Source organism: Adelges cooleyi, unplaced genomic scaffold (genome assembly GCF_023614345.1).
Source record: "Adelges cooleyi isolate 19-005CV unplaced genomic scaffold, UGA_ACOO_1.1 ACOO_flye_CR_arks_rails_tigmint_CR_PRNA_651, whole genome shotgun sequence".
Classification (NCBI taxonomy): Eukaryota; Metazoa; Arthropoda; class Insecta; order Hemiptera; family Adelgidae; genus Adelges; species Adelges cooleyi.
In genome coordinates this window covers 13,718,433-13,729,442 of record NW_026096352.1, presented here as the reverse complement: position 1 = coordinate 13,729,442, position 11,010 = coordinate 13,718,433, and the positions used below count along the sequence as shown (strand labels likewise).

The 11,010-nt window shown below is 30.3% G+C and overlaps 1 protein-coding gene across 1 annotated transcript; it reads right to left on the bottom strand.

The window, feature by feature from the left end:
• Positions 1–2,097: 2,097 nt before the first annotated feature.
• Positions 2,098–3,012, bottom strand: LOC126844868 (uncharacterized). The gene is made up of 4 exons (XM_050583308.1): positions 2,921–3,012; positions 2,668–2,755; positions 2,478–2,604; positions 2,098–2,406 (listed from the first exon to the last, which is right to left on the bottom strand). The coding sequence occupies exons 1-4, from the start codon at positions 2,969–2,971 to the stop codon at positions 2,223–2,225; spliced, it is 450 nt and encodes a 149-aa protein (XP_050439265.1). The 5' UTR covers positions 2,972–3,012; the 3' UTR covers positions 2,098–2,222.
• Between the last annotated feature and the right edge of the window lie 7,998 nt (positions 3,013–11,010).

Genomic DNA, 11,010 nt, shown 5'->3' with positions numbered 1-11,010 from the left:
AGATTTATTTGCTTCATCCACCTCTGTCAAGTTTAAAAAGTATTTTTATTTCAGAAATCAATTTCACAAAGACGGGAACTGTGATAATGACCACAAACATAAAACAATTTTTTTTTTTGTGTCTGTTTTAAGTATAATAGAAAACAATTTTTTCTATCTAGTAGGTTTCCAAATAATAATGTATTAGGTTTTATTTTGGACCTACTCTGAATTTATGTTGTGTAAAATGCACTAGTACATTATAATTAACGTTAAGTTTTAAACAGCACACAGTAACATTTGCGTCTTATTTACCTTAAATTCGTATCGACATGAAATAACAATATATAATACACATACAAAAATTTAATAATGGTCTACACACTGAGACTTTTTATACTATTCAATTTCGTTAATATACTGGTGATCCATCAAAATGTACGACACTCATTTTCTCAAAAAATATGAATATTTTTAAAAATTATTTTTTTCATACATTGTTAGTTGCATGCTTTACTGTATTTTTCAATACTTAGACAATTTTCACCTTCATCGCTTTTACGAAAAATAAGTATAGATTTAATTTTTTTAAATAGGAACATATGTTTTTAATTCCATAAATACGTAGTCAACAAATTTTAAAAATTATAAGGGTTTTAATTTTTAATTTTCATCAATGTCTTTATTCGCTATGACAATGTAAAAATTTTAAATTTTAAATCAATGTTCGTTAGGATTTAAAACAGTATCACAACAGCTTCCCATTGAAAGATAACTGTCTCTGTCATTCGATTTGAATAGGTAGATAAGGTCCGCTTGTCATAATCTGAAAACATTTCATTGTGTTTGATTATTATTGTTCTCACCAATCGGACAATGCCAACATAAGTATGAATTTTATGGGCTACTGGAATTTGGAAAAACCAAGACATATGATATTTATAAAGGGAATTGTAACATCATTGCAAATTCATAGCAAACGAACAGATTAATGAAGACTAAAAGTTCAAAACGTTAAAATTTTTTTTTAAATTATACAAATTAATGTAAAATAAAACATATGTTTCGATTTGACAAAACTAAATCCATAATTGTTCAACGTATATAGAATGAAGGTAAACTTTATCAACATATCATACAGAAAACAACTTATTTTTAAAATATTCATATTTTCTAAAAAAAACAAGTGTCTAAAATCAGATGAATCACCCAGTATAAAGTTCTTGTAGTTTTGTATAAAAAAGCACAATTTTTTTTGCATTTTTTTTAGTGTTTAATTTTTTTCATTTTCTTGTCGAGTTTATAAAATATGATTTATAGCCTACACAAATTACTTCTTATTTACTAATTCAATACACAACCACATAAACAATTTTACAAAATATATGGAATTTACCATAAAATAATGCGTTGAGAAATAATTTGAAATCAATATGCTTTTCAATAAAAATTATGTAGGATTAATTTTTGTGCCATGAATTGTTCTTATACAAATTTAAGCCAAACCAATACCAATGTGGTTAGCCAGCTAATGTTGTGTACAAAAAATGTAACTGTTTATTTTAATTGGCATCGATCAACATTTTGTGCACAATGGAAACATCATAAATTAAAATTTTGTTTAATTACTAATTTGGTGAGAACTACATAAGAAGACTTATATAATAATAATAATATTTATTAAAAATAAATTTATATAGTTTTTAAGTTTAAAATATACAACATACTTAATAACCTATAACTTATATAGAATAATATTTTGTGATATTAGCAAAAAAAATATTTTAAATAAATATTTTTATATATTATAAATACTTTTAAGGTTACTTATAGGTAAAGTTAGTTTTTAATCGATAAAAGTGCTTTAAAATTAACTAGGTAAATATTTAGGTTAGAGTCTTCTGTTAAATGGATCATCCTATATTAGTATGTAAAATCTATTCATAATATTTTTATGAACACAGACAAATGCCTTTAAAACCTTAACACTAAAATACTTAAAACACTATTATAATTTATATTTTTTAACTTTATTTAAACTAGCATAACGTCTGTTAACGTCTAATAATTTAATGATTATACGCTAAATCAAATAAGTATAGGTATAGTTATAATTAATCTAAGTAGGTCGGTAGTTGCGGCGGCGGTGGAATTCTGTCATACAGAATTAATTCGATTCACTGATGTTATAACTGATTCGTGAGAGCATTACGCTAATTGGACAGGTTTCCTTCGAATGGTAACTAATTCCAGTTGAGACGTAGCCGTTTAGCTGGTGGCCCAGTACACTCCTGATTATTTTGTTCGGCTGAACGTCTTTGGTGTTGCCAAAAGCCATTGATGTGGATTAGTTCAGCTAACGAAACTTCATCAACACGACCTCCGTTTCGTAAATGACCGTTTTTCCTCATCATTTCTAATCGTTCACTAAACAAAATTATCATACAAGTTATTAAAACTGTTCAATAATATTTATACTTTAATTTAACTATACTTACGTGTTACCACGGTGCAATTCACTCTTTAGGTATTTGTACAACAAAGTGAAACACATTTGATCAGTACATTCGGGAAATACCTTCTGGGCTAAATTTTGAATGGTCACGATGAAGTCGGAATATATATCTATGGTAAAATAACAAAACCGGTTATCATATTTAGATTGATGTGTGAACATGTTCAACATACCAAAGATGTATGATTGGGCATCGACGCAGCGGATTATTTTTTCTCGAAGAAAACAACAAGCACTTCTTCTATATTGATTCACTCTAAACTATAAAAAGCACATTTATAATATATTTACAACAATAACGATTGAAAACTGTGAATTTTCTTAAGCGACTACCAGTTATTTGCTAAAAACAAACAACAAACATGGTTTTACTCGAATACCAAAAAAAAACCAAGTGTATCACTACAATGATTTGGTTGTACGTACTTGATCTATTTCTTGAGTCCAACATTGTCTCATAATTGTTTTCGTTGCCATTCCTCGACCTAATATTAGGCTGGACTGTGGTGACGTTATATTAAGTGTACCGATTGGCTGACTTGAAGGTCTGGAAACTTCTGTAGACGTAATATGACCATAAAAACAATGAGTATCCATGTTTTGCTTTAATCCAGTGTTGTTTTTCTATAAATATACAATAATTTATTACTATGTAGAGAAATATTGTTGTTAAATAATTGTATAATACTTAATTAAATTTAATAATTAAATCAGTACTTTTAGTTGCATCTCTCATAGACTAACAGATGCCGTTATACAAGACAATATTTAATAGATTTCCATGTACCATAAACAACAATGGGTAATATACATGTATAAATTTATACCGAAAAACACCAATTTTCCGTTGCATTTTAATATTTTGTCGGGAATTTTGACAGGTGTGAATTTTTGGCTATGGTGAACGTGTTGAGCAGACTCTAAACTTTAAGTTTCCTCTTAAACTATGAAAAAGGAAAATATATCTGCCTTAATTAGTGCACGAGTATATTATAAATATTAAAAAAAAAATTTTTTAATCTCTTTTTGTTGTATTTAAAAAAATGTGGAGGGGCGTCAAGGTTTAATTTTAAAAATCGAATTTTTAAGGTCACCCTAATGTACATACATAAATGTGGTCTTTATATTGCAAATTTTAGAAATATTCACACTTGCAGTGTGAATCTCAGTCGAATTATTAAAAAATAAATGTTATGTATATGTAATTTTTTTCAAAACTAAAGCATAAAAATTTCGGTGACTTATTTTTGATGTAATTGGATTTTGGATGAATTTTTGAAATTCGCAAAATAAGGATCACCCTAATTTATTTTTAAATATATAATATATATATATATATATATATATATTTATTATATAGTTTTAATTTACTTCGTCCATCTCTCTATTAGTCAACAGCTTGAGATATCTCCGAGTACAAGAAATGGTTGAATCGGGAACTCTCACATATGGCCAGCAGTCTTCGAATTTCGTTCCAAGAGGGAAATATATTTTAAGATCATCCAAGCTGCATGCTATACAAGGATTAAAAATAACTCCTGTATGGCTTTGCAACATGCAGCAATACTTTAAGTATGCCAAACTCCAATTTTCCAGCACTATAGAATGTTCTCTTACAAAATCCATAGCTTCGCCTTCGAAGTAGGATATAGGAAGGTATTTTTTGTTGTCCTTAATGCAATATGCCAACAGACCAGACTGATCAATTCGTATGTAGCCGCATTTTGGTTGGATTCCGGGTGCTACATTATTCACCCAGCCGAAGTGAATATCTTTAACAAACTGATAAAACTCTTTGATATCTTGTAGTCCGACGATCATATCTATGCCGGCGATAAATTGTTCATTGCCATACGATTGATCGCAGTGTGTCTGGTTGATGTAGTTAAGCAGTTTTGCCTCGTTGTCTGTTATGTCGAAACACTCGACTAAATCTAAATCGTATACCACGCTCAAATAAGTATCGCTAGTATAACTTTCGAATAGCTGTTTCACGGCCATTCGTACGCTAACAAACGGCATGTGCTCGTTGTCAACGAAGCGCAGGATGAATGGAACGTAATGCTTTTTCCCTATTTTTTTCCATCCAAACGAACCTATGTACGAAAACAATTAATAACAGTTACTTGTAGCTAATAGTTATCGGTAACAAAACCGCTCACCTTCGATTCCCTGTTCGTATTCACTTTCACTCGGTGTATCTGCAATGGAAATAAATTGACCAGCTCGATTTAAATAAACATTATCATTAATGGCTTCCAATCGTTTTGCAGCTTTTCGAAAGATTTTTTTAATTTCCAAGTTCTTAAAATTCATATCAGGGTCATCACATTCACTTTTAACTTGGATCTCTGCAAAAATAAAAACAAGTTGAAATAATACATTAAAGATATTACAAACTAAAATATGCCAAGTTTAAAACATTTAAATTTTATTCGTTAATTCGAATTTGTATTCGATATGTTAAATTACATTATATAATGAAATTGTATTTTTTTTAACCCCCATTTAGTCGAGTAAGGTACAATAACATAAATTGGCCAATAACAAAACGAGCGGAACCTAAAAAAAAGGGGGTTTTCAATTCAGTACTTTGTGCTAAGATTTTCTTTAATGATCTATTGAACAATAATAACACGGACATGTTTAATCGCTAGGAGTAAATTTATTAACTTGGGTACAAGGGTACTATAAGTAAAGTGTGCTACAAGACATACGTATAAATTGTCAAAATTATAACCGAGAGCCATTCATGATTCAATTTTTTTTCGTGAAGCGATGAAATTAGCTAGGGTTTATATTTTTCTATTGCGGACTATGACATTACTCAAGTGGAGCGAGGATCAAATAAACTGTTTGTTGTGTTTATATGGCCATTCCACCAAAATTGTCGACATATTTATTATCAACCTATTTTATTAAACTCAATTTTAATAAACATCATGCTATAGCGTTAGAATAAACAGATTCTGTATGAGATGAAGTAATAAACAACGTTAAAGCTGATTCAACAAAATAATATACATATTTTATAATGATGTAGAGTTCAATATTTTACTACTTCGATTATTTCAATTTTATATTTATCATTTTTACAAACGTGCTAGTTATATCTCCTGATTAAGTTATAGTAATTTAGTGTAGAAATTTATAATTAAATTGCAATCATTACATATTATTATATTTTAACACCTAAAACCTTCAAAATTAGATGGGTCGCTCGTCCTATCAGACCTCGACAAAGCCAATCTTTTGGGGAACACATCTTGAATATTTTTATATCTTACCTTAACATTATTCCGAATACCATACGTTTAGACAAATTAAAAAGCTTGCTTGACGCTCCATTACCTATCTTCCTACTAAACATGTTTCCCCAAATGAAATTGCAAATGTGATTCAAAGAAAGATTGTAAAACATCTTCTTAAAAAGCAACTGTCCTCTTAACTTTTATGTTTAACTCTATTTTGAGAATGTCTTACTTCCCTGCCGTCTGGAAATTATCCATAATCATTCTCATACTCAAACCAGGTAAACTCTCCAATTTAGCAGCCTCATATAGACCCTTTATTCTACTCTCAGTGCTCGGAACATTATATGAAAAAATCGTCCTGTAAAGATTTAAACCAATTATGGAAAGACAACATGTAATACCCATTGCACAATTTGGATTTCGTGCAAAATATTTCACCATACAACAAGTGCACAGTCTAGTTGATGTAATTTCTTCTTCCTTTGAGAACAAAAATTACTGTCCGGGTGTCTTTTTGGATGTGACTCAAGTCTTGACAGAAATTTTTACGCTGGTTTGCTGTATAAAATTTAATTGTTCCTCCCTGCTCCTCTTTATTTATTAATTCGATCATACCTTTAAAGTTCGTCATGATAATGCCTTTTCCTCCCTCTTTCCAATATCATCAGGAGTTCCTCAAGGAAGTGATATCTCTCCCAACCTCTACAACATTTTCACTTCAGACATTCCTCAGACCCAAAACACTATTTTTACGCCGATGACACTGCTATCCTGTCCTCTAGTAGTGACCCCATTGAAGCATTTAATGCTCTTCAACAACACTTCGACCAAATTGGAAATCTGTACATGGATCTTCTACTCTCAACAAACAAATACGTCTTATCTCTTCTTTCAAGAAGTTAATATCCTCTCCTTGTATCAAGTCTTAACTAGATATTATTTTAGATAAAAGACTAACCTGGGGCCTCCACCTAAAATCAAAAAGAAGGCACTCACTCGCACTTACTACGTCCTGTACTAAAATTCAAACTTCCGCTTCATAACACAATTCTTATTTTAAGTCAATGTTAAGACCAATCGGTCAATTGGTCATACGGAGCTCAAATATGGGATTGTGCTGAACCGTCTCATCTAAAAAGAATAGAAGCTTTCCAATCAATTTTTCTCCGTATAATCACGTCCACTCATAGTATGTTTCCAAACTCACCCTTCACAATGACTTACACATCAAATCAGTTAAACATTAAGTTAAGACTCACTATAAAAAGTTCCACCCAAGAATACTTCTCCACTCAAATCCATTAATCATAGAACCAGCACACAACCACTATTCCGGACCAACCCTCTTGCCGTCTTAAAGGACGTCGGTGTCGTAATCTTCTAAATTGCAACAATGCCACTGTTTGATTTCTAGCCGAAACCTGTCTTATCACTAGATAGCTTCTAAGGATGGTTCTGGATTGTCTACAAGTCATTATTTACATTGTTAACCTATTTGCTTATTGTATAATTTACTTTATTTACAGATTCTAAATGTTCTTTAAAAAAAACAACCTGACGATGAGCTGTATGAGCATCGATCTGCTTTTATTTAGGTACCACTATTTAAAAATGAAATGTCATCGACGGAATAACAACATCAACCTTAGTCACTAATAAGAATGGGAAGATATTGCTAGAAACATGACGGCGCTTAAGATGAGAGCAATGTTAATTATATTACACGTCTTAAACTCAATTTTTACTTTAGATTAGTAGTTCGAATAAACTAATGGTTAGTTATCCTGTAACGTAAGGTTTCAAAATGCCTATATTTGGTTAACATGTCGCGTAACGCATTTTAAACCCCTTTTTTAAAACTAAAGACATGCGGAATCAAACCAATTATACGTATTTTTCATCAGATTTTAGTCATAACATAGTTTTAGGTTGTAAATATAGTATCTCGCTTATAAACCACAATGTAATTAAAATTTAAAGACACAATTACAGGGGCAGATTGGTGCAAAATATAGGCTCAGGCAATTATACAATCAGGCCTCCTCGGTTGGAATACTTGAAAATAATAAATCGCATAATCTCCCTATTCTGCCTATTCTGCCAATGCACAAATAACAACTGACCTAATCAACTGTTTTCGTTCCACTCGAATTGAAATGCTTTCTTCCGACCATTGGGTTCGGTTGTTCAGACAATTGAAATACAAGTAAATAAACCAACAACAATAATATATTTTTATAGTATAATAACTATTACCTTTAACCGATGACACGACGACAACGTCAGACATTGTAGCTGAGGTTTTCGACGTTTTTGTTGCGTAGGTACGGCGGATAAGATGTCCGTGTAGCAAATAATCTTCTGGAGTTTTTATTTAAAACATAATACAGCCTCTCTGCAATTCCTTAATAAAAATGGAATGTCGGACACAGATATGCCAGCCGTAATGATAATGACAACGAAGCGCGTGGCGAACGTGGAATACTCAAATGAAGGGTGAAAAAGTGAGCAGTGAAACTAAAACAACACAAGAACCACCTACAAATCCCACTCATCCCCTATACGACCCACCCCCAACCTCCCGGCGACGGGTCGATCGACCCGCGGCTTACGGGAACCCGGCGAACAAAATCACATAACAGACGGGGTGGTTTACTACTATACTAACAATTTACAACGCAATTCGACTATCGCAATCGTTTTACAATAAGTTATTGATCAGTGGCTCAGCCGTGGCATACATGAAACATGCGCGCTCTTCCATGCCAGCGCTTTTTTATGCGGAAAAAGTTTACATGCAGTACCTGAACAAGGAATTTTCACCCCCCGTGCAGCAATATGTTTGTTGCCACGATTTCATATTTTACCCTTATTGGAAAACAATAATTTCGGAAAACAAAGAAAATATTTTGGAAAGTATAATATAATAATATCGCCTGATGCTACAAGTAAAATAAGTATTGCTTACGGCCTTCGAAAAAATTCGGCCCATAAATCGGCTGATTTTAAAAATAAATTTTTTGATTGATTTTAAAATAAATACAAATGTATAAATTTATCTATAACTTAATAATTTCCAGACTAATGAATTGTTTTTAATTTGACATAATTATGTAATAAATATATTTTTTCCAGGTATTTCAAGGGGGTTAACAAACATTTTTAAAAATTACGGTATAACCACAGATTATAAGAAAACAGATTGTTCACTCTCGATGTAAACAAAAAATGAGCTGACAAGCACTTCGCTGAGACCAGTGTGACCATGTCAGCCGGAACGAAATTATCGAACTTGTATTTACTATAGATTATATGATTATTTCATATAATCTGTGTATTTACCATATTAAATGTTAAAAAAATAATTGACGTTAGGTATATAGGTAATAATATTGACCCCGTCGATAACACTAATATTCACTGTGTAGGTAGATAATTGTAGGTAGATCATTGTCTTAAAACATTTCCTTGTGTCTGGTTATTACTTATTAATGGTCTCGTCTATCGGGTAATGCAATTATATATACATATATATATATATATATATATGTTTATGAATTTTATATATTATAATAGATATATTATAATAATTATAAGGCAAAATTTGCAGTTATAGAAACAGTAGCGTATCTAGGATTTTTCCACGGGGGGGGAGGGGGTATAAAGATTTTAACAGCCATACCTATTCAATAAAAACATATGTTCATATTATCACAGATTATATGAAAACAGATTGTTCACTCGGGCCTTTAACAATAGGATTGCAAATAAAGCTCTATGATTGGCCCGCCAAAATCAGTGTGACCGTCTGAAGGGAATTTGTTTTTAAACGTGTTCGCGGGCTTTCGCATTTGTTAAATAATTGAGTTAAACAGAATGTTTCTCTTGTATTTACCAAACATTTTATAAATATTAATAACCATAATGATAATAATAAAAATTTAATAATATTATTCTTACAATTATTACAGTTGTTTTATATTATCTTACGCACTATACATATAGTATGACGTATCCAAGGGCAATAATTTTAATTTCAATAATAAATTACAATTAATAAATAATAATACATTTAATAATAAAACATTTTAAAATTCCCAATAAGTAAAAATATAATGTATTATAAACATAACATATCCATACTTATTAATATACAATTTTAATTATTTCTAACAGAGAAATAGTAAGCTGTCCACTATATGGCATGACAACTGACAGAGCATTAATCAACTATGAATAGTAATGACACGTAGTATTTAATTACATTGTTATTGTAAAAATAATATCAATTCAAAAATAATTACAAACAAAATAATACAAATTATTATAAAAAAGTATTAAACAACTAAAAGTATTGCATATTTATACACTTAGTTATACATGTTTTAATATAACCAATTTTTTATTTACTCTAATTCTATAGGCTACTCAGATAAAAGTCGTGTCTTTTAAAGTATAATTGGCGTACAAAATGCACACACGCGCCTGCTAATAGGTTAAAATAAATAAAAAATAACGAACATGAAATAATTAGTAAAAATTAATAAATCACAAAGGTCACATAAATAAAACAGTATAATTGTTAGTAAAATAGTATAAAAAGCTGAAGTGCCGATTTTTTTTTCCGTTTAACATGTTACAGATACATATGAGTTCTAACAACTGACAAATTTTCAACTTAAAGGTCCCAAAATTTTTGCTCAAAAACTAAAAAAAACTTGTAACCATCCTAGGGGGGGGGGGGTGGGAAATGGAAATAATATAAATCCGACACCAGTCCAATTTTTGGTCGTTTAAAAAAAATGTTTTGCCAGAACCATTTCCATTATTCTGAAATTCAAACTGTATACAAGACTTGGATGCTATTTGAAGTATTATGAATGAAAACAAATTTAAATATAAAAATATGTTTTAATAATTTTAATTTTTTTTGGTCAGAATACTAATGTCAACCAAAAGATCACCTTGTATAAACTACAGGTGATTCATCTGATGTAAGACATTCATTTTTTCAGAAAATTAATTCCTTTAAAACTGTTTAAAAAATGTTAGTAATTGATTATTTATTGTTCATCAATCTGTTCATTTGCTATGAAAAAATGTATCATAAATTAAATATAAATTAGTAAATTACAGTCAATTAAAAATTACTAATTAGCCATGAAGTGTTTCTTTTTTAGAACTCATTCACATTCCGACATAAAATTAATTAATTCCCATTCCTTAAAACTAAATGTAATGCATTCATGATTGCATTCCTTT

Excerpts from the sequence above, each read along its gene's own strand:
- LOC126844868 (XM_050583308.1), bottom strand. The coding sequence starts at position 2,971 with ATGGCAACGAAAACAATTATGAGACAATGTTGGACTCAAGAAATAGAT. Across the intron at positions 2,605-2,667 it reads TGCCCAATCATACATCTTTG|ATATATATTCCGACTTCATC; the intron begins GTATGTTGAACA and ends ATTTTACCATAG. Across the intron at positions 2,407-2,477 it reads GAATTGCACCGTGGTAACAC|TGAACGATTAGAAATGATGA; the intron begins GTAAGTATAGTT and ends AATTTTGTTTAG.